The 24,526-nt window shown below is 38.2% G+C and overlaps 1 protein-coding gene across 2 annotated transcripts in view; it reads left to right on the top strand.

The window, feature by feature from the left end:
- Window positions 1–24,526, top strand: part of CRYBG3 (crystallin beta-gamma domain containing 3) — a 94,809-nt gene that overhangs the window by 46,719 nt on the left and 23,564 nt on the right. For both annotated transcript variants that reach the window (XM_048071606.2, XM_048071607.2), the window contains 11 exons: window positions 543–590; window positions 931–1,046; window positions 2,146–2,293; window positions 8,941–9,077; window positions 10,422–10,536; window positions 11,723–11,758; window positions 12,632–12,765; window positions 14,556–14,682; window positions 19,546–19,688; window positions 22,540–22,666; window positions 23,700–23,732. In XM_048071606.2, coding sequence (XP_047927563.2) covers window positions 543–590; window positions 931–1,046; window positions 2,146–2,293; window positions 8,941–9,077; window positions 10,422–10,536; window positions 11,723–11,758; window positions 12,632–12,765; window positions 14,556–14,682; window positions 19,546–19,688; window positions 22,540–22,666; window positions 23,700–23,732 — 1,164 coding nt within the window. The remainder of the gene's footprint in view (window positions 1–542; window positions 591–930; window positions 1,047–2,145; window positions 2,294–8,940; window positions 9,078–10,421; window positions 10,537–11,722; window positions 11,759–12,631; window positions 12,766–14,555; window positions 14,683–19,545; window positions 19,689–22,539; window positions 22,667–23,699; window positions 23,733–24,526) is intronic.

The raw sequence follows: 24,526 nt of genomic DNA, 5'->3' as shown, positions 1-24,526 counted from the left end.
AGTTGTTTGATTGTTTCATCACATAATCTTCTGTAAGTTGTAGCTCTGTCAACAAGTAATATACCTGCTTCTGTAGGTTGGCATTCGTTTTTTTAGTTTATTTAGAGCAATGGCAGGTGAGGGTATGGAAACATTTCTTCTGATACTAAGAAATCAAAAAGGCTGCATAGACCAAAAGTGCAATTGAAGAAGCCCGTCTTTTCATGATGTTAGGAATGTTTCATTCTTTGATAGGGGTCTGGTTTGGTTTTACCACTGTTGAGGCATACGCCTTTCTGTTTGCTAGGAAAGTGTAATACATTTCCATAAATTACAAATTCTACAATAGTTCTTCCTCTCTAGCGTTCGCTGCTTTCTGCTGACTGGTTGATTCTGTTTAACTAGTTACACCAATTCTGAATAACAGTGGGAAAAATCTTAGGTGTTTCTGCTAATTACACTTGCATACATTTATTGGAACAGTGGGCCTAGAATAATCTTTCCATGCTTTGTGCTACTGTTGTGGATATTAATAGTTGTTTTCCATGTCCTTTTAATTTCAGAATCTAATTGACAGGGCAAATCTCAAATACAATCCAAGACCAGGAAAGGTAAGCAGAATTTGTGCATCACACAGATCAATATGACACATGGAAAAATTTATTATACCATTTTTTAATGGAAAGCACCTGACGTTAGTCTAGCTTTCTGTATTTTAATGTAACATATGCTTACACTTGCTTATAATGAGACTGTATTACAAAAATCCTGTCACTAGTAATCTTACTGTATTTCCTTGTCCTCCGTAGAGTGCTTCATATAACAAGAAAATGTATAGGATATCAGTTTAGTGGGCGCAAAATGAAGTAGGTTTTATTCCAAGCAAAAATTAACTGTCTGCACTGTATGTTGAAATGGGCCTTCATTCATATGTGTTGTGTCTTGTTTCAGATTATTATTTATGACATTCATGGTGACAAAAGTAAACAAGAAGTTCATTCTGATGTGCTGGATACCACATCCTGGATCTTTCCCATTGGAGCGTTACTTAGGATAATTAGAGGATGGTAAGAAATCCAGGTCATATTTAAACAGAATCTTTTCAAAAGACTGTATGTGTGTTTTTTTCTTGTGTTTACATTTCTTTAATTTATGACACACATCTGATCTGCAAGACTCTTTTTCTTTCTTTTATAATTAGACTGACACCAATGAAAAAAGCGTAGAAAAAGGCTTCAAATGCTGCAGTGCAAAAATAATGTTTCTCTTGGGAACTAGCTTCAAACAGAAAGTTCCTAATAGAACAACATGTAAGTTTAGACTTCTTGCCTGAAGTGCTGAGACAGTAGAGTGATAATCATCATGAGAAGTATGTGTGTGCCAAAGAAAATGTTTTTATTTTGTTTGTTTTGTTGGCTTTTTTCCGGTTCAATTTTAGTATACAATAGGTGCTGCAAAAAGAACATAAAGCATGCAATCTCCACTGCAGTTTGTAATGTAGTATTTAGAGGATTATGTGTGCAGGAGGATATACAAGTACCTTTAAGTGTTTCTCAATCCACTTGTAAAGGTATAGCTCAATATGAAGTAATAGGTTTGCCTTGGCAACCTGTGGCTGTTACCACGTCAGCTGTTGCATTGGAATTTACTTGGTGGCACTTACAGTGTATGTTTCTGACTCTTGTCCATAGTAACAATGTATGTAACACCTAGGCAGTTTTGAGGCACACGTTTTCTTTTTTATATGCATTTCTTTCACATCCTAAGGAAACATTGAATGTCATCATTAGTATGTGTATGTTTTATGCCTTACGTAGTATGTATTTAAACAGAGCATGTTTTGATATGTCAGTTAGTGTGTTTGTTCTGGTAAAATAAGGCTTTTTATTTGCATAGTTACTGAGGTATGTTTTTATACATTTAATATTTTAAGTTATCTTAGTCTACCTCCTGGAGGAAAAGAACTGCATGCTTTATTTTTAAAGCACAGGTCACATACGTATCTGAAGGTATTGCATTCATATGTGAATAATGAAAGAATGTGTAAGAAATGGGTGATAACTGGCATGATCGGAAGAGCTTGTTGCTAAGCTTTTCAGCAAATGTGCTGTATAAGGATAGTCTTACATAATAGCAACAACTCAGTCCATGATTTCGTTATTACAGTTGGATTTTCTATGAGAAACCGAAGTTCCAGGGTCGGAAACATGTACTAGAAGAAGGAGAGACTATACTGGATCACCTTTGGGATCTTCCAGGTGTGAAACACCGTCGAAGAAACCTCACAGTGGGTTCAATCAAACATGTAACAAAGGTATAGATGTTGTTAACGATATTATCGCATAAATGATAAATTTCTGTTGGCAACAGCGGCGTATCACTAACAATGAACAATGTGTGTATGCTGTGTTTAGTGATTTTGTTCAAATTTGTTGTGAATCAAATTTTTTACCTTCAAGATAAATCATAGGGCTCTAGTGACTGAGTGTTTACTCTTTGCTATTAGTTTTTGTGCTAAATTTCCTTTTCTTCTTAAAGATAATGAGCAAACATGGCTTATCTTTCTTTGCCACCACCTTTATCTGATACAGTGATGGTTAGGTGTTTACCTGTCCAGTTAATTGAAATTAAATGGAATCAGTTCATATTTTTTTAAGAAATGCTTATATTAAGCTTAAAATACCTACTATGTTAGTGTGGTTTCTATTTTGGGTGCTAGTAGCTGGGATTACAGAATCACACAGAATTGTAGGGGTTGGAAGGGATCTCAAGAGACCATCAGGTCCAACCCCCCTGACAAAGCAGGTTCCCTAGAGCAGGATGCCCAGGTAGGCGTCTAGACGGGAAATAATCACATTACAATCCCACACATAACAATCCCATTTGTACAGCATAGCCTTCAAAATTTACTGTTGCTGCTTCCACAGCTTTGTGTCGACTCCTGGGGTTCCACGTGGCCTAGTGGTACACCTACAGCATCTGACTCTGCATACAGCCAGAAGTTTAAAAGGCATTTTGTTTAAAAGATAGGAATCAAATGCCTAAAACTAAATATAATGCATCCATTATTGGTTAGTGAATGAGGAATATATTTACCAGATCTTGTGATTTAAGAATTAGTGCTCTTTGTGTTTAGCATAACATTCCCTTTATTCACAGTGCAACGGCCCTTTATTGTGAGTGAACTATCATTTGTATCACAATGTGAAAGTGTTTCAGAGAAAGTGCTGGGTTTTTGTACTCTACTGGTATACAAGTCATTTTAAAACTGATGACCTTTTTGTAATCACTACAGAGACATAATGTCATTACAGCAATTAGAAATACTTTTTCATTTTCTTAAAGACTTGAAAATAAATAAATTCAGAAGAGGCTAGTTGAGGACATGAACAGTTCTGCTAATTTATTTAGCTCAAATAAATGCTAAAAACATTTGACCAATGTGGGATATGAATATTGATTGATAATGTGGAAAACTGATAAATAATTAAAGAAAGCCAGTAATAACATGTAGAACTATGGTCTGAAGCTCAGGGAAGCTCGGTGTATTGTGGGTATCTAAGAAAACCTTTGGACAGGAAAGACACTGTTGTTAGTTCCATCATGCTTGATAAAAATGTTTGTAATAGACCTAAGTTTAATATTGTTCTTCCCATATGTGGTTCATTTGTATGCAACACAGATGGAAAGCCTTCCTTACAGTAATACCCTATTTTAATAATAAACACTATTTCTCATGTAACTTAAATCTCCAGTAGATATGGGTGGACTTTTGCAATTAGTCCCTAGTGTTGTATGCAGCTAGTGGGGGTATAGAACTTGCTAAGCAGGGTTTTGTCCTCTAAATCTTGATTTGTGAAATCCCCTTTTTTAAGTTTTATGTCAGTTGCTGTGGAACTACTTTTAGAAGGTAGTTTACCAAAGTTCAATCTTTTTAATTTACTTTTTTGTGATAATATAGGCTTTTTTAGTATTGACAAATAGCTATTTCTCTTTCAGGCAGCTTGTGTGTATGATGAGCAGTATGTTTTACTGCCATTCTCTTCTTCATAGCCTGAGAAGCCCAGTGGCTTGTCTTCTGCCTAGTTTGGTCATACTGGCTCTGTGTCCAGTTTATCACGCTTGTTGACTGAATCTTCTAGTGGCTTTTCATGGTGGTTGTCTAGGGGCTGTTCAGATGCCTTGAGTTAGCAGATACGAACATTGGCTAAGTATTTGAAAAGAAAATGGCTTACAAACGAGAAAAACAGATGATTACTAAAGAAGCTCTAGGAGGTATGTTTAATGTTTTTATTTTTTACTAGCAGATGTTAGTGTACTCAGAAACAATCTGACAGTAGCTTCTTGCTCTGATTTGGCTTCAAGCATCCAGAAGAAAACAAAGATTCTGTTAACTTTCTGGTTAGCTTGTGGCTCTACTCACTGTGGGTATGGATTAGATGAATTCATGTGTGTTTAATTGAAGCAACTTGGCTGGGGAGGGGAGAAGGAGAAGATCCCAAAGTAACAGAACATGGGAGTAGTGAAATGAAGACCTATTTGAAATAATGAGAAGTTTGAATTCCACTAAGGCAAGTAAACATGGGCCTAAGATAGTGAAATCTACCTGCAAACACAGGTTTGTTGCGGCTCCTGCAATCAACTTAGCCAAGTTAGTTCTATGGTGTGCTGTAAATCCTGTGGAATCAAGGGGCTTTTTCTCTTTGTTTCTGGAGGCCCAAAGAGGTTGCTAACAGTTGCTTTCCCAAAAACAAGAGCTGAAGAGAGGTACCGATGTTTCCATTCTGGAGTAATCCTATAAACCACTGTTTTACAGGATGAAAAGAGGTCTGAAACAGTAGTTTGTAATCTCTATCTGCAAGATGCTTAGGCAGGGAATAACTGGATTCCTTGTGCAGTTTCCTTAAGCAAAACTTTTTGTAATGGGAATGCTCACCCAATGCCCAACATTACTTGAAGGCTGTGTTCTGTTTGTGTGGTTTGCTGGATGAAAAGAAAATATTAATTCAAGCAGTGACTACATAATCAAATGCCACAAGGTATCCTGAAGCGTTGTTGGTGGTATAGGCATTAATTTCTTTAATATTTTATTTTACTTGCAGCCATGTTAAGTTTTGTAGTTTGGTTTTGTGATGATGTGTGATAGCAAGAGAGGTGCAAGGCAGAACTGGAAGAAAAGATTTTGAATGGATAAAAAAAGGCTGTAGTACTGACAGAATAAGAATTCTAAAAATGCTGCAGAAGCTGACATGTCCTAAGGACAAACTATGTATCAACAGTAAGATGCGTGTCTAGACTGAATTAAAAAGCAATTGTGTGAGCACCAGAACTAATTAGGTCTGGTTTTCAATAAGACTCTTCTCTTCTCTCATCGTCTTTACTTTTTGCTTGAGAAGCCAGGCTTTAGTCATGCTTTGTCCTGTTGTTGATATAAAAGGCTACCATCATTTAAACAGGCTATTTTGATCACTTCAGTCACCAAAGTTTACCGCTCCAATGAGAACAGCACTGAAAGTGCTTAGCCCTGCTGGTGCTGTAACCCTGGATCCAGAAGGAGGGTAAATAGCCAAGACCACTTTGAGGTGGTTGAAGGCTCTGGGTCTCTTGCTTATGATAGGGCTCTTGGACAGACTAGAAAAATGCCAAAGACGCCACCAAGAGTAATATTTAATGCTAAGGTCTTGAGGGTGCTTTGTAACTTTCTTCAGAGGAAGCCTGAACCTTTCTGCTAAGAGGCATGATACAGTTCTGGAAATGTCTGTTCTCAGCAAGCTGGCTTGAGTAGTCCCCATGCTTTCTAAGCACTTTGTAGACTGTAGAAGACAGCATTGTCTTTGCTGCTTCCTCATCTCTTCTCCTAGAAGACCGTGAGAGAAGCACGGGTGCTCCAGGATGACTTGGTGGAGGTATGGGTAGAGTGCCACAGTTGAGTGCCCATAGGCTGTGACCTTCCTAAGCATTTCCTAGTTGTGTAGTATCATTGGTAATGAAGACAACTACCCAGAGGAGACTTAATCTGTTTGCAGTGCTTTTTCTTTTGTTTTCGCCTGATGTGTCAGTAGCATAATGAATGTGGCATGAGTTTTGACTGCTTGTGAAGTGGGTGGCAGGGCAGGGGGAATAGGAAGGAAACTTTCCAGTTTGGGATCTGTCCAGAAACACTGTGATAGTTTTGCATGTGGCTATCTTACTCTAAAATCTTGACGCCTTACAAATGAAAGGGTTTGGGGCTGAAGGATCTGGTTCTTGACTTGAATGCTGTCATATTTGTGTGGTTTTCATTTTGTTTTTAAAGATAGTGGCTTCATTAGAAAAGTTAAAAAAGCTTCTGAAAGTAATGATGCCAATTAAATACATTTAGGCAAATCTGAACATGCTAGGGCAAATGTTTACTCAGCTGAAGTTTACATGCTTAAGCTATAGAAATCAATGTTATTCTACTTGAATGTACATCTGCAAATACATAGTGTTCATTTATACAGCAAGGTAATTCTATCCTTTTTTTGCAATCTGTGAATTAATATGTGTAGTCAATGTACGTAATTTGAGCTATTTAAGTCAAAACGTGTATTTTTGATTTTTTTTTTAATATGCTTAGAAAATATAAGGTACTTCTTGCTTGAAGATGTTATTAACTTTAAAAGTAGGTATTGCTTTTGATGAAGACCTCAGTTTATTACTTTACGACAGGACTTCGTAGATTTAATCTAGTACACACAAAAATACCATTGCAATGAGTAGAGTTTATTTATGGCTGTCAAAATCTGGCAGAAGAGAGGTGGTGGTAACTGGGAGAGATTTTATTCTGGATGCTTGTGATTCACGTAGGCTTTGGAGAACTGCTACATTCTTCACCTGTTGAGGTGGAGCCTGCCTTGAGCTTCAATGAGGATAGCAAAACTTGAAAAGAGAATACAAACTGGTTCTTTCCAAACTTCAAATGGAAAAAAAATACCTCCTACCAAATGAAAATCAAACATACTGGCTCCTAGTCTGTCTGAGCCCTCAGGCAGATACTTTATTTTGCTGCTTGTTTAGTCTTGTAGGTACTTTGTTTCAGAATTTATCTGAAACCATTAGAGTCTAGCATCATTACCTGTGGAATTCTTATTGGTGCAACTTCTGATCTTGCTTATCAAATTTTACTGTTGGATTCACAGATTTCAGACATATATGTCAGGTATTATAGGAGACTATAAAACTGCAGTAAAACTTCTTTTAATCTTGTTTTGCAATACCTTTAGAACTTGAGGAATAATGTTCCTTGCTATAAGGTAGCATTGTACTAGAAAGGTTTTTATCCCTAGTCTTTCAGCTTTTATTCATCTGAATATTAATATTCTGGTATTAAAGGATGGTGGCCCTTTTCTTGTTTTTTGTTTTCCTGAAAACAAATAGTATTCATTGTTTGCAAGGTACAATAAGAAGGAAACATGATTGTGCAAGAGAAAGAGTTGCCAAAACAGAATACTGTGGTACTTAAGTCTCATGAGGAAAGTGAAGTAATATACGGAAGTGCACCTATTAGAATTGCCACAATTATTGCTGACAGTTAAATAACTCCTGAAAGAACTTTGACCAAGCAGAGCTGTTTTTCTATTTGTGATGCTTCTTCATTTGAAAGCTCCACTCAAAACCAGGTGTAAAGGGAGAGTGTGTTGGCATTGTCACGAGATGAGGGGCTGAAACTTTAAGAGATTTTGTGCCCTCAGGCAGGGTTTCTCTGCCAGCTATATGTATTTTGTCTTCTGGGTTTCTGAGAAGCCACAGGGCGTGTGGGATTTTGTTGTGACCCTGTCTGGTTCCGGAACAAATCCAGTAACCCAATACTTCTGTTGAAGGAACCTTGGGGTCAGCTTCTCATCCTTCTTCTCCAGCGCACATTTAAGTGGCATCTTCATCCAGCTACATTTAAGACTTCTGGGGTCTTTTTATGCTATTCAAGTTCATTGGCCTAATGCAAAGGACCCATGGGCCCAAAGGGAAAGTGTACTATGAAGTTAATACTGAGTACTGAAGGTTTTCAGCTATAGCTTAGCAAACTATAAGTGTGTGAGCCACCTTTCACTGTAACAGGAAGGCAATTCTGTAATACACTGCTGAATCAGGATCTTACAGGAGATCCTTATTGATTCATAATGTGTTTGAGTGCTGGGGAAAAAAAAAAAAGAAAAAAAAAGTTTTTGACAATGTATTTTATATAAATGTTATTAAATTAATGTGGTTCAACTAAAAAGTCTGCAAATTCTGGAGCAGGTCATGTGTTCAGCAAGTTGTTCTCTGGCATAGACGTATACCTTCAAGATTGTAACAGAGTTTGTTGCTTTGTAGTAACAGAAAAATTGCTAAACTCTCTTCTTTACAAATGCTTTCCAGTACTGTTCTTTTTCTTTCTTTGTCTAAGACACTGTGAAATTATTTAATGTGACAGAAAATTGAATTCACATGTCTTGAAAGCATAGTCAGATGCATAACAGAACCTAATTATCACCAGGGGGGCTGGAGGGGAAGAAGAGGAATGAAGTAGTAGACATTTCCAGAAAATTTTAGTAATACATGCATAATATTTATCTACATGTGTCTTACGGAAGCAACGTCTTAAAAATAAATAAATAAATAATCTACAGTATATTATTCATGGTTTGTCTGTCAGTAAATGCTGTCAGAACCTTTACCTGAATAGTATTTAAACAGCTTTTTGAAAGCAGCCTAGGCGTAAATGTACTTTTTTTTTTTTGAAAGTTACTAGGAGATGGAAATTTACTTCTCTTACCTTTTATAAAAATCACAATTTCCATTTAAAAACAAAAGCCTTCCTTTACATAAAGCCCAGAGTTAGGTTAGAAGGGTAAGAAAACGGGGAAAAAAGAACGAAAGATTACTTGTCCTTTTTCCCCATCCCTCCAGTGGGGCAGACTTTCTGAGCATTGATAATCCTTAGCGTTTGGTTTGTTTCTGCAGGACTGCAGCGTTCCAGAGATCGAGTTCTGCCTGGGAGCTGACACAGGGGGACTTCCTATCTGCATACAAAGCGCAGTTGCCAATTTAGAAGAACTGGATGTTGAAAAAAACCCATATATAAGTGTCAAATCAGGAGTGTGAGTACTGAACCTGTTTTACAGCAGTTTGCCAGCAGGTAGAAAAGCATCATGGGCTGAAAGTCAATGATAGGAACGATATTCTAGGTTTTTGCAATATATCAGTTAACATACACTAGATATTCATAGCTCTACATTTCAGCATTGTGCTATGCAAGCTTCTAGCAGTGGAAGCAAATTTTTGAAGGATTTTTTTCTTCTAGTTGCTGGCAGAGGTCTTCTATAATTCCATCTTTGAGTAGCTTTATAAATAGAAAGAGCAGCTCAGCTATAATTAGCTTTAAGTTCACTGGAGAATAGATGCCGTCTCCCTAGCCACCCACCCTGTTATAACTATAACATTGTGGCTGAATACCAGAAGATGAATATTATGTCATGCAAGCATTCTTCAATTTATGGCTATATTCTGACTTTTTGCAGCGAGGTGATGCAATATGATATAGGCCCCTTTAGTTTAGAAACAGCATTTCCTGTTTTGAGCAGAATAGTCTTATTTTTTGGGTAAATGTCCAACACATTTCCTGAAGTTTGGAAATTCTGTGCCTCTTCTTTGCAGAATGACATTAGCTGTTCTGTTACAAGAGTCTGAGTTTGCCTTTCCGCGCAAGCCAAGCTTTCCTTCCCACGATCTTGCAATATGTCTGTGAAGCTTGAGGTGATGAAGGAATTAAAAACAGAATCTTGTCATAGTTTTGACAGAACTCTGACTTACTATTAACTGCTTGTAGTCTCTGTGTGTAGTTTTAAGAAAGTAATTGTCCATACAGCTCAATGGCTCTTCCTCCGTTCCTTATTTTGTTTACTAACCCTGCATCCAACCTCTGTGTTCAGTATTCTTTTTTATTTAAGGCAGTCTGAAGGAGTGCCAACATTTTTGATTTTCGCATTAAAATTAAAGTATCTTGCTTTCCAAAGGAGTGTCATAAACAATCATACTTTAATAACTTCCACTGAAAATAAATAAGTAGGATTTGATGTTAGAAACCTTTTGATTCCAAATGTGGCAGTCCTAGGTAAAATTTCATGTGTCTCATCCTTAATACTGATGCTTTAGTATTGGTTCAGTATACTCACGGTGTAACAAACTGGCTTCTTAAAGCAAGTAAACAAGTTGGTAACTTTCTGCTCTTTCATTTTTGTTTGCCTGGGACTGAGTAAAAGTATCTGAGATCTTCTTAGCATTGATAGTGCTGGTGTGTTTAAATAGCTTGTTTTTGATGTGCTGACAGTATCTAAAACACATTGTCTACCGCTAATAAGCAGAAAAAGAAAAATAATATTAAGATCGGTATATTTGTAATGTATCTAATTAGACTAATAAATCCTTTATCCCGATTGTTATAGATGGCTTGGTTATTCAGACTTTAATTACAAAGGAGAGATGAAGATTTTGGAAGAATGCAATGAACCATCTGAAATTCCTTCAGCAGATGTGAAATCTCTGCGTCCCTTAAAAATGGTGAGGACTTCACAGCTCCCTAATAAGTCATGTGCTTGCCTTTTGGTTGTTGTGAACCCTTGGTGGTTTTGATCGACATGTGACCTAGGTTCTGACATCCTTTCAGGTTTAATCCTTACGTGTGTAACAGTCCTCTCATGCCATGGTATGTTGGTAGTGTTGGAATGGCACAGTAGTCACTTGTTCCAGGGCTTGCCGGGCTCCTGCATCTGTTCCAATAAGAACACATAGCCAGTGCAACAGTAAGACATGTTCCTGGGAAACTGCTGCTGTGGAGTGGAGATCAAACAAGATAGAACTGAAAGATTTGTAGTTGTATTGCAACCAACACCAATTCATTAATTAAAACAGCTCCTGAGAAGTTGTTCATTTTCTTTTTTAATAGTACAGACAGAGTCTGCTGGGGGTGCAAGACAGATGAGGAGTTTACTATTAAAAATACCCAGTAGTCTTCCCGTCACCTCACATTGCATACAAATCTTGAGAGGGGCAGCTAATTTTGATTTTGATAGACATCATATAGGTTTAATTGTGAAAAAGATGTGGCAGGATATAACACATCATTTGACTGTATACGTAGCAAGTCTACAGAAGGAGAATTTAAAAGCCTCAAGTCAATAAGATATAACAGCTTGGGAGCTCCCACCTAACAGCTTGGGAGGTAGGTGTCTTATTCTCTTACAGAACATCATTCACTAACATTTCCAGGGAAAGTACATTTGTTGAATTTGCTCTTTAACCACAGACATGAATATTTCAGCCTATAGTTTTTGTCTTCTCATGTTTGTAGTTTCTTAGTGTTTCATCACTGATGCTTAAGTAACTTGAAATACATACAACACAGCTTTAAAAGTTAATTTTAAAAAAATGTTCAATGCAAATTAGTTTAAAAAAAAAAAACACATGGTAAATATTTGTTTTTGAGCGCTAATAGACAACAAAGGAATATTTTAACATTGCTTGCACCCCTGTAGGGTTGTCAATGCACTGATTTTGTTTGTAGATCAGGTTGATAGCATCCCTGGCCTTCATGAATTATCAGAGTATTTAAGCTAATGCTTGATTTGGCTAATACTGAGTATGGTGAATATAATTACAAAGATTTCATGATCTGATAGTAATGTGAAATACGTATCAAACCGTAACTTCAAATTTTATATAAATACTATTTTCCATCTTTTTTTAGGGTGGATTAAAGGTACAAATGCCTATGAATGTCAAGGTAAGCACTGAGGATGCTGAAAATACAACTGGAGCACTGGAAATACAAAACCCTTTTCAAGGCTATTTTCTTTTTGTTGGGTGTGTGATATTTGCTGCTGAAGGAAAATTCGCTAATACTGTCAGGTCTGCTTTCTTACTAATGCTTCCTGAGATGTGAAAGTAGTAGTAGTTTGGTTTTTACATATTAAGAGAATGCGAATTTGCTGTAGAAAAATTGTAAAGCTTTTGCAACATAAAATGGGGTTTTCTGACTGACACATCACTGTAATGGAAGTGGGTCAGGAGAGATTTTCCCATTTAATGTACTATGTTTAAAAAAAATATGGGGGAGATCAGAACCCTTCCTTCCTATACCTGAGCTCAGTACTACAGGTCATGAGTAAAACCACAAACCTTCTGTGAGTTGAGGAGCAGAAAGCTAATCTAGCATTATTGTTCCTCTTTCCTCCTCTTTCTGGTTCTCCACAAAAATGCTAATGGTTTAGGTAACTTTTAATTATACAAATACATGCAACACTTGGAAATGTTTGTAATAAATAGCATTAATAAATATTAATACTGTTGATAGCTGAACTGTGTGGTTTGGCAGATAAAGAAACCAGCTGGGTGTGTATGTTATCTGCAGTCACTGAAATGACTTCAGCAAAGTGCAGAGCTGTGGACTGTTGTTGACTCTCAAACTCTTGACTAGTTGTAAGGGTTAGCTTAGCACATCCAGCTGTGACAAACATAGGATTCGCTGCAGGCTATTATCTGCTGCCTAGGCACCATATTACAGAATAAATCACAGTCATATAGCTGCAGAGTGCAGTTACATTCAAACTACAATTCAGGACATGTTCAAGGCATTGTTTGAAATCATGTTTTCTAGATGATAATATATGAGAAAACACACTTTGGAGGATGGTCCAAAGAATTTTCAGAAAATATCACTTCTGTCCCGGCTCTGTTTGGTAGCAAAGAGGATTTTAAGGAAATTGGATCAATACGCATCGTCGGTGGAGTGTAAGTGTATTTCACACTTTGTATTCATGTACTTTAAAATAGAAAATTGTAACTAAATGTTAGGAAGTGCCAACTACGACGTGATTAAAATTTATCTCGGTAAAATATTTTGAGAAGAAAGAAATATACATTTCTCTTGTCAGTTATCAGCCTTAAAAAAAACTACCTCTCTGAGTGGCTTACCTATCTAAGGAAATACTGGAAGGTAAAACTAAGTGTGTGAGGGGTGTGAAGTCAATGTTGACCATTTAGATGCCAGTAAACTGGGCCACTTTGTTCCTTAATGACAGCTTTCACACAGAGCTGTAATTTAGATTGATTTATGCTTCTGATAATCTCTATTTGATTTACGTAAATGACCTTCAATAGGTGTGGACAGTCTTCAGTTTGACATTTTAATGCCTCTGAAATCTATAAACTGTCTTACTGTCTTAATGGTTTTACTTTGCCACCTGTTGCATGTTATCTAAAAATAAGAATCCACCCTTATTTTCTCCTTTGAGGCCTGGGATTGACTCTGTTGCCTTGCCTGTCCTTCCCTCCCTCTCACACACACTAAAAGGGCTGTGAAACACAGAACCAGACACTTAGGTGAACGACTCAAGAGGTAGGCTCAGCGTCAGCTGTTCTAGAGAACTACTAACCCACAGATTGTTCTTTCAACCTCTCCCACGACCCAAAAATTTAAGACGGTTTGAAAGCATACAGGATGGTTGCTTCTGCCAAAGAGCTTAGCAATTGAATAGCTTTCAGAAGCTTTATTTTTTTTCATAGGGGTTTTCAATACTTCAGTATAAAGACTCACTAATATACAGGCTGTCATCAGAATTTACAAGCACTAAATTAAAAATAAACTTAATTGTGAATACACAATCTATTCAAATAAATACACTACATATTAGCTATCTGGGAAGCCTCAAATTCTTAAGAATCATCCTTCTGTCTGTTGTGGTGTCTTTTATTTTTAATGCTGTGGTAACTTAAACAGATGAATTAATGTAAACCAAATGGTACTAAGAGTAAAGCTATAACTGCCTGCCAAATTTCAATGCCAACAGAATTTGTACAGCAGTTCTAAATACTTGCAAGGGAGTTCTAGTGAAATAAATGCTTGCAAGAAAGAAATAAGGGGGGGGGGTGGCACTTTTTCAAATTAAGTTCCACTTTCAAAAATGATATAGAAACACCTTATTTTAATTGATTTATCTGTTTTGTTCAAAATACTTTTAAGAGTTTTATTCACTTAGTATTTAAATATGTTCCATATATGATATATTGTATATATTCAATTCACTTGTCTATTCGTAGACTACAGCAGGAAACAGTGTAAGCGGATGAAAGCTTCCTCTGCTGAAATTCCTGAATATTATCATAAACTCCAGCAAGGGTCGGATCTTCTTGTTCATGAAGACAGTGGAAGAGATCTTCTGCTGGGTTTTATCATTGGCAATTGGTGCCTTATGGTGTTTTGGCTGCTAGATGTGTTAGCCTCTGTTTAGTACTGAATATTGGTATTAAGAATATGGCTGACTGAGGAGAGATACATCAAGTAGCATTACACAAACTGTTGTTGGAGAAACAATCACATGGCAGAATTTTGATCCACAAAGAGCGCTTGGTTGCATGTTGTGATTTCCAACAAATCTTGCTTTGTTTGTTAGCGGAGTCTGTGATACTCATCTTAGTGTTCTTAGGATGTTCATTTCCCCTTTTATTTGTTACGAAAAATCATGTGTGGAGTTGTTTTCCTTTTAGTTATTTCTCTTTCTTTTGTTGTGTGGTTACTGTAGATGGGTTGCCTATGATAAGGAACGCTACAAAGGCCGTCAGTATTTGCTGGAGGAGGGAGATTATGAAGACAGGCACTCATGGGGGGGAAATGACAGCGTCCTCCTGTCTTTCCGGTTTCTTCAGGCTGTAAGTACTTTTATGAATTTCATACAAATTATGCACAGCTCTATACATAAAGAAGGTTGTTCTTCCTTTACGATACAGCTGTCATGTGTTTGGTCATTCCATCGTTTGTCCAAGTTCACTCTCATTTTCTTACTTGCTGAAATTTAGACTGGACTGTATATGTTGTAAAGTAGAAGCAGGTTTTGAGTAGCTTTTCTAAAGTTCATGAAATAATGTATCATGCAGAATTCCTTGTTCCCCTGCAAGATTTTCAAAGTATCTCACTTCTGTACTTTAAGCTGTTCAAATCTCTAGAATAGACTTAAAAAAATAAGTTTAACATTGGTAAATGTACAGTGTAGTTTCTTATTAAAATATAAAATAGTTTTTCAACATAGCAGCTGTTGTGAGCCTTTAAACAGCATTACCCTCTGTCTCTGTGATTTTTGTGCCAGAAAATTTTGGCAACAAGAATAATCAAGTGGAAAAAATCCATTCTACTAAAATGTGTTTAGTGGGGACAACGATGAAATAATAAAAACTATATCAGAGTCCAGCACTGGTAGTAATGTTAGACTTTCCAGTGATGTAGAAACATGGGATTAGAACTTCCTTATTATTTCATTTAGTTGGGGGTTGATTTGGTTGGTTGGTTGGTTTCGTCTTTTGTCATTTTTTTTTTGTTGTTGGGTTGTTGATTGATTTTTGTATGTCGTTTGTTTGATAGTAAAAGGAGCTTTGTGAGTGTTCCTGTTCTTTAAATGCAGCTGCAAAGAGCGGCTCCTTTTGAGAATTAAATTGCTTACTCTGACGTTACCCAGTCTTCCAGATATGATGTGATATTCCTGAGCCAGGAGTTTTGTGAAAGTTGAAGATAGGCATTTAGAGCAAACTAATGCAACAGTCACTTTGGATTTTGGACTTCCTTCATCTTTGGATTTTTGGAATTTTGGAATCCAAAAAGGAATTTTGGAATTCCTTCATCTTTTGGCCTAGAGCAGAGCAGGCTGAGGTGAGGCCTCATGGCGGCCTGCAGCTCCCTCATGAGGGGAGTGGAGGGGCAGGCGCTGAGCTCTGCTCTCTGGGGACAGCGACAGGGAATGGCATGAAGCTGTGAGGGGGGCGGGGGGGGGGGGGGGTCAGGCTGGGTGTTAGGAAAAGGTTCTTCAACAGAAGGGTGGTTGGGCACTGGAACAGGTTCCCCAGGGCAGTGGTCACAGCAACGAGCCTGCCAGAGTTCAAGAAGCATTTGGACAATGCTCTCAGATACAGCATTTGATTTTTAGGTGGTCCTGTACAGAGCCAGGAGTTGGACTCAATGATCCTTGTGGGTCCCTTCCAACTCAGGACATTCAGTGATTCTTTGATTTAATTTGACTCAAGCCTAAAAGAGTCAGGTTGCTGAAGTCCCTAGCATTTTGAAAACATGTATCAATCACATCTGTGTATTAACATATATCATTCAAACAGACATGTACATGTATATCAATATGTAAGTATTGACAGTGTATAAGTAATGCTTTTCCTCAGATTGTAGCATAACTTAAAAAGAATAAGGCAGTTTGTATTTGGAATCAAAAAAATGACTGATGGCATTGGCATTTTATTCTGCTTGACCAACAGATTGACCTCCACTTTCAATACATAGGTCAGTGTTCAGGCATGCCATATGTTCCCTTTGTGACTTTGTGTATGCTATTTAAGGTCAGGATTGTAAATACATTTTACTACCAAACTCTTTTTTTAGAGGGGACTTGGGCAAAAATGCAAAAACAGCTGTCTGTGCCTCAGGCCCCTTGCTGCGCAAGGAGCAAGTTCATCTCTATATTTCAGCAGTGCTGTGAAGAGGAGTGTAGTGAAGCCTACGGTGGTCTCAGACTCAGCAGGCTTGTTCCCACATACCAGATATTTATTCTTTTTTCCTGAAAATTCTGTTTTAGTCAGATGAACTCAAGAATCTCTGCAGAAGATGAAGGAATTTGTGAAATGTAGCTGTGTTGCGTTATTCATGGTCAGCTTACAACAAGGAGCGGGGCTGGGGACTGACCGTACTTTTCACAGGTACTCACCGGTGTCATCTCATGCAGGAGCCCATCCAGCTAGACATTTTCCCTCAGGCATCACACCAGATGACCTGGACTGTGTTGGCTTTAAGGCTAGCCCAGGCCTGAAAACAATTTAGCCCAGTTCACACAGCCTGGAGCCCCAGCTAATGAGCCCTGTGTACCTGAGTCAGCTCCAGGCAGAGTCGGATCACACGTCTCGGTGCTATGCTCCCAGAGCAGGGAGCATGGTGCAGGAGCACGTAAATGGCTGTGTACAGCCAGGCTGGGTACGGCGTGCCTCATTAGCCTGTGTCAGTGCCGGCTCTGTTAAATGTGGCTATGCAAAGCTCTTCAGGTGTTTCTGTGCCATGACACTCAGCATGACAGGTTCCCTGAGAGCTTATTAGCACCAGGAATATCCAAGCCATATTTCTGTGTATTAATCCAAGCCTCCACTCGTACCAGCTACTGCAGTGGAGCTGAGACGTGAGTTTAATCTCCTGACTAATCAGAAAGGTTTCTTCATCGCACACAAAAGAGGGATTGTGGATTTCACCCCTCCCCACCCACTGGTAAAGATGCACATGCACATAGATATGCTCTAAGATATTTCAGTTTGGGTCTGTCTCAAACATTTGTTTCAACCTGTCACAAGCTGTCATGTAGGGATTTGGGTAGTGTTTTGAAAGAAGAGATAGGAAGGTTGTGTAGAGTTGTATTTTCCAGCACGCTGCCAGCTCTGTTAGCAGCAGCTACATTGGGACACTGGAGTCAAATGCAGGGCATGTTCCTGAGGGAGGGCAGCAGTTTGTACTGCATGCTGATATGGGGGACCACTTGAATTTGCTGTTTTTTCCAGGGTCAAATGAGAGAATCTGTGAATTTGGGGTATGCCTGTGTTTGTCATGATCAGGGAAAGACCAATTTCTGAATCTTTTAGCAAAACAGAGTATGTTGCCTTCAGAACTTTCCCACTGATGTTTTCAGGTCTAAAGTGATTGGCCTTGTCTTGGAAGTTCATTTTAAAGTATTCTCATATTGCTTACTACATGAGAAATTGCTGTGAAAACTTAGGGAGGAAAAAATGATGACTGTATTTGAAACGTTTGTTTTATTAGGCTTGTGGACATATTATCAGCATTTTAAATGTAAAGAAATGCGCATGTTTGATCTAAATGGCTTTTCAGGAACTCATAGAAGATTCTTGCTTTAGGACTGTTAAGTAAGCCATTTTCTGTTGTCACTAAAACTGCACTAGTATTTTTCTTTTTTCTAAAAAGTAGTCTGAAATTGCAGTTGATGATTTTACCAAAAATGGTATTTTAATTTCTAGTGTAGACCTGAAGTACTTGGAGCTTCTTAAATAAATGAAAGAAGTAGGTGGCCAACATAATAGGAAAACCAATTGTAGTACACAAGTTGCTCTGTCACTTTTTAGTGTACTGTAAACAACGCAAAGAGGTAGTGCCACATTAAGTAGTGTTCATTCTAAAATTGGTTTGGATTATGATTGAATCCTGCAAAAAGGCATGATCTTCTTTAAAGAGTCTGTTTGGTCAGGTTTACCTGACCAAATGAATCTGGCTGCATGCTTGGTCTGGCCTTAATTTCTAAGTGTTATTTTGATTCTTGTAAGTCTAGTTTTGTCAGTGTGTAGCCTTCAGCATACTGCTCTCCGCATGGTAGTTTAAGTGCTACATCAGCAAGTATTTAATTTAATAATTCTTATGAGGGTGTCCTCATATGTTTTGTGAATCTGCGTTGGCTAGTGTATTTGCTTGACAGCCTTTTCTTCTGTTTGCAAAACTTACTTGCAAAGCTTACTTATTTGAAGCTTATTACAACATTGCAGAATGTTTCAGAAACACTGAAATGGAATTGAGTTCATGTTCTTGTTAAGTTTTAAGGTAAGTGAATGGAAAAGAGGGGAGATTTAGATTAGAGGTTAGGAGGAAATTCTTCACTCAGAGGGTGGTAAGGCTCTGGAACAGGTTGCTCAGAGAGGTTGTGGATGCCCATCCCTGGAGGTGTTCAAGACCAAGTTAGATGAGTCTCTGAGCAACCTAATCTAGTGGGTGGTGTCCCTGCCCATGGCAGGGGGGGTTGGAAGCAGGTGATCTTTGAGGTCCCTTCCAACCCAGGCCATTCTGTGATTGTTGTTTTCCATGTTCACAAGCAGTGACTGAGCTGTGTGCTTAGAACTGCTGAGTGGTTAAGACACTATGCTGGCTGAAATCATAAAGCAATGTCACACAGCTATATGGGACAGGATATGATAATTCAGTATGGTATTTATTTTATTGCTGTAGAGATCAGTCATGCAATGAATGTCTCCAAAATCCATAAACCCTTTGTGCTGAAAAGGTGATCTATACCTTCCCAGATGTTGCACAGTCTTGTCCTCTCCGTGATTATTGCCTTGAACATGGGAAGAGATGGGGAAGGAGAACTTGAAGTAAAAGACTGTAGTGATGGTAATGATTCGAGTTGTCATTTGTGAAGCTGTTGGATGATGAATGCTTGGTCCCCAAGCATTCTTTTGCCCAGGCAGGCATCTTTGCACTCAGTCATTCTTGTTAAGAAAAGGGTGGTGGTCAGGGGCAGCATGTTCTTCCTCTCTAAAGTGGAAACCACTGAAGGACAAACCAGATTGACAGGCTCCCAGCTACATTCTTCAATGCCAAAATCCTCCTTAAAGATTCATATAAGGGACATACACCCCTTCATTGTTTTATAAAATGTTGTCTTTCAGGCTACAGCTCTTTTCCAAAATGTTTTATGTTGTGAAGTGTCACTGAGTTGTAGCAGCCTATCTTCTAACTCCTGTGTTGCCTCTTAGGATTTCATAGAGTCATCAGTGGCACTTTTTCAGTCTGAGGATGAAGATGGGAAAACACTGGACATTATCAATGAAGAAATTTCTGATTTGGAGCAGGCTGGATTTGGCCCAGAAACAAGGTCGATTCTTGTGAGAAGTGGAGTGTAAGTCTACTGAAATCTATGAACGGAAGTATTAAGTATTTTTGTGCAGAGCTGTTTTGGGGTACATATTTTGACAGAATATATTTCACATGGAACAGGTGGTAAACAGTTGAGGGAGAACAATATTTCCCTCTGTTCCCTTGGTAAATGAAGAAAATATCTTAATGTTTTCTCTAAGTCTCCTGCCGACACCTTGATTTGGATCTGGGCACTCTAGTTACTAGAGAAAGCTTGTGACAACCTTCCAGAAACTATGTATGCTGTAGTTTTGTAACACAAGCACTTCAGCAATAATACAGAGCATTATGGTATGGAAGAGGGATTTTAGGTATGTTAAGAACCGGGATACCTTATGGGACACGTGGAGTCTGTACAAAAAGGATGTGTTGTGCCTTAATCATAATAAAGTCAGGCTGCGGGCACTAAAAATTAAAATACTTTTTAGAGAATTATTTAAATTAAAAGCTAGGAGTTAAACCAACAGGTTGAAGAGTATCTGTTTCAGGCTGATGAAACCAACAGGGTGGACTTCGTTAATGTTCAGTGTGCTTATGTGAAGTCTAGGACGAAAGTAAACAGCACAATTGCAATAAATAAGGAAGGTAAATTAGACCGTCTGCAATGTCTGTTGACAGGTATATGAAGTATTAAGTGATGAAGCAAGGACAAAGCTTACAAGTACTTCTATCCCAGTGCCAGAAGCCTAAAAAATACTGTGGGGGGAACTGGAATCTTGCTTGCCTGGCATCAAATGGCAGCTCTGATACTGATGTGGTGGTTTTACTCAGGTGGGCGGCCGAGCTCCACCACAGCTGCTCTCACTCCCCCTCCTCAAAGGGAAAGGGGGAGAAAATATGATGAAAAGGGCTCAAGGGTTGAGATAAGGACAGGGAGATCGCACAGTAATTATCATGACGGGCAAAACAGACTCAGCATAGGGAGATAGTAAGCCTGCTTCACCATGGTCCTCACCACAGGCCGCAGGGGACTTCTGCTCCGGCACCTGGAGCACCTCTCCCCCTCCTTCTTCACTGAGCTTGGCGCCTGCAAGGCTGTTCCTCACTCCTCTCACTCTCCCAGCTGCTGTGTGGCGCAGCGTTTTTTTTTTCCCTGTCTTAAATATGCTCTCACAGAGGCGTAAAACGTCACTTATTGGCTCAGCTCTGGTCAGCAGTGGGACCCTTACCAAACATGGGGCAGCTTCTAGATCCTTCTCACAGAAGCCACCCTTATGGCCCCCTGCTACCAAAACCTTGCCATGTAAACCCACTACAAGCAGACATCACAGAGATTTACATGAAGGATAAGCAGAGGAGTGTTGCAAGGCTACCAACTGCTGGCCAGTGTGCATACCTCGTTGTTGGAAACAGCCACTGTTCTACAGGTCTGGTAGACTGCCAGCTTAACTCCATCTCCAAAAATGGCTTAGGAGGGGCTCCCTGGGACCTATAGACTAATGAATCTGGCTTCAGTCCATAGTAAAATGGGAAAATCTGTAAGATCATGGAATGCATGGTTAATCACAGTCTGTAGGGAAGGACTTAATGTGGCTTCTGTAAAGTGAAGTCCTGCTTCACTAAACTTCTGGTATTCTATGAGAAAATGGATATGCTCATACATTAAAGATGGTCCTGTAGACACAGTACTTAGAGAGAAAAAAAGAAAAAAGAAAAAAGGCCTTTGAGAGAATGGTAGAATGGTGTATAGTTTGTTAAAGAAATAAGGTTGTATGGAATTGGAAGAAAAGTTCTGTTACAGACTGAAAGCTGACTAAAGTATAGGAAGCAAAGTATAGGGTTCATTGGGCACTTTTAAAAATAGAGAAGAGTTGTTGGTTTCTCAAGCACTGGTGATAAATCTGGTTTTATTCAATCATATATTTAATGATTTATTCAGGAAAACCTGGTAAGCTGGGAAAGGAAGCAAGCAGTGAACTCTTCAAGTCTACAGATGACAGACTAAGTTTTTATGGGCAGTTAAGGGCCACGTTAATGGTGAGGACCTCCAGATGGACCTCATAAAATTGAGCAGGCAAAAAGGTGGCAGGTGGAATTTAGAAAAATGTATATTAATAAAAATAGGGAAGAGTAATCTAAAAAATGCTTACATGGTGCTAAATTGTATGCTTGTAATTACAATAGACTAGGGAATGTGGTGTCCTCTAATATCCCTAATATAACAGTCTCGGTTTATGGGGGACTAAGAGAGGAACGGACCAAGGAAAGTGGCCAGCTTAGTGGCATCTCCCTAACTCGCCTCCACCTATTTATGTAACTACTAAAGAACATGTGCAGGGCTAGATGGGGCCACTGGTCTCACACAGGGTTCCTTTCTTCTTTAATTGCAACGTGGATAGCAGACTGGAAGTAGTCTGAATAGGCAACCATTGCAAGCTTTTGCTTTATCTCATCCTGTCAAGAATTCCTCATTTATTTCTCTTTCTTCTTACACCATTTCTCTTAAATTCAACTGGAAGTGTTGGAAGAAAGATGTGTCTTGGAGGAGGATGAGGAACAAGTAAAGATTGAGCTGAAAGAGATCGAAGAACTTGTCAATCAAGTATCTTTCCTCTGGCCTTCTAAGTAAGGCATGATCTTATTCTGAATATAAATTTGATAGAAAGCAGAGACCCGAAGTTGAATCTTTGTCAAATTGTTTACATTTGCGACGTAAAAATAGTAAATAAACTGTGTGACGCTTAAGCACCTCAGATGGAATTTGATGTTACACTGTCAAATGAGCTTATCAAAAAAAATTCCAAGGAAAAATGTTCAATTTAACTTGCTAGTATTTTCATCAAATACACAGGAAAATATGATGTTTTCAGTTTATTGTTTGTGCCATTTTCCAGGTGGGTTGCATACCAGCAGAAACATTTCTGTGGAGAGCAATATGTATTGGAGAAGGGAAAATACAAGTGTTTCTTTGACTGGGGAGGATCCAGTAAAATCATTATGTCAATTCGACCTATTAAATTGGTGAGTTACTAGAACTTGTTAAAGGGAAAACTTAAAAGAAAGGAGACCTGTCGAGTTCAGAGCATACAAGAATTTTGTCATTTGGGTTGTGCTGTTTAATCAGTTTATCTGTTTACTTGGAAATAAATTAAAGACCCTTATGGATGACACACAATGAATCTGTTCAGGATGGAGACTGGACCTACTTTTTCTGAAATGGACATTGTGGACCTTTTTATCTGTTAATGAGAAAATTGCCAGGGAAACTTCATAAGAAGAACCTCCCTTTGGCAGACTGCATTCATGGAAAGAATAACCTGACCTGGAAATATTTATTTGCCTTAAAGCATAGTAAAATATAATATCTAACTGATAAATTCTCAAGTATTTTTATATCCATTATCTGGCCTGTATTATTATTGCGTAACAGAGCTCTGTAGTGGTGTTTTTTTTCTGTTTTCCACTGAAATATTTATAAGGTATATAGCAAATAAAAGGAGGAAAAATTTGTAATCCGTTATTAAATCCAAGGTAGGGCAACTTGACCAAACGGATTAGTGCCAGCACTGTCAAAGCCCTAATGCAAAACAAAGAAAATCCTCAGTAATGAGTATATACTAAATGATAGTACTGCACTGAAAACAGAAAAGGAACAAAGAGTTTACCTTATTTTGAAGAGCATGTGTTGAAAGAGGTGTCCCAATATTATCTTGAACTTTGTATTTTTTCACAAAATACATTTAAAATAAATACAGAGAAATTTACATGGACTCTAATCCATGTTATGTGAACTAATTAATTAGTTACATGAACTAAATAATGATGCAAGTTCTCTATGTGGAAGAGGACTGAACAACCAGGCAGTTAGTCATGACCTTCTAGGCATCTGATGGCAGAGGATGGAGGAAGAGAATTGTGCCAAGAGCATAGGAAGTGTGTGTCTCTGCTCTTGAATTTGTAGCTTACAATTTAAGGAACTTGACATGTGTTATAGAAAACTAATTGTAGTTAATTTTATTTGTTCATATGCATGTGTATATATTTATTATTGCAGGAACCTCTTGGAACGAATGAACCTCCACATTTGGTAAGCTGACATTATATAACAGTCTCTAGTACTAAACCACATTTAATAATTAAACACAGGTAATGCTGAATTTCTTGCTTCATTACTTCAGATGAATATCTCAGTATTATAATCTCCATACAGTACAGCATTGCTTGAGGAAGCTGGTAAATGTGTAAAGGCTGTTTGCCATTGTTCCGTTCTTGGTTTTATTCCAGATCATACCCTTTAGTGTTCTGTCCTTAAAAACGCAAGCATTTCAGTAGGTTTTGAGTGACTTTGGATCTTTCTAGCTAGCTATTTTCCTATTCTTTCCTTCCTGTTTCTGGAAACTTGCTATCACATGCATTCATCCTTCTCTTTGTGGCATACATTCTTTCCATTCTTTTGTATTGCATGTGGTTTGTCACTATCTTGCCTTATGTATGAGGTGAAGAATAGCAAAGTACAAACTGCAAAAAAATGAATTGCACTCTTTAAACCAGCAGGTCGATCAACAGGGGAAGTTGGGATTTTTGTCTTACGTGTTGGTAACTCTGCTTGTCATGGTCTTCCAAGCATTGTATAGCTGCTCTTGTAGGAGTGGGCCCCATATACTCCATGCTTTCCTTTTCCTCCCAGTAATGTAGGACCTTCACTGAGCACATCTTGATTATAACAAAATTGAGATCATTCTCTTCTATTATGCATTCTAACAATTTCCCTGAAAGTTTTATCTGCCTTAGTGACAATTTATAAAGAGAAAAAGTAGTCCCTATAATTCACTTCTGTTTTCAGGACAAGTTAGTTTGGGGGTTGGCACTTCTGGTCTTTAT

The sequence above is a fragment of the Anser cygnoides genome, chromosome 1, assembly GCF_040182565.1.
Source record: "Anser cygnoides isolate HZ-2024a breed goose chromosome 1, Taihu_goose_T2T_genome, whole genome shotgun sequence".
NCBI classification, from domain to species: domain Eukaryota; kingdom Metazoa; phylum Chordata; class Aves; order Anseriformes; family Anatidae; genus Anser; species Anser cygnoides.
Note: the sequence above shows the minus strand (reverse complement) of the source record. Positions and strands in the feature narration are given on the sequence as shown.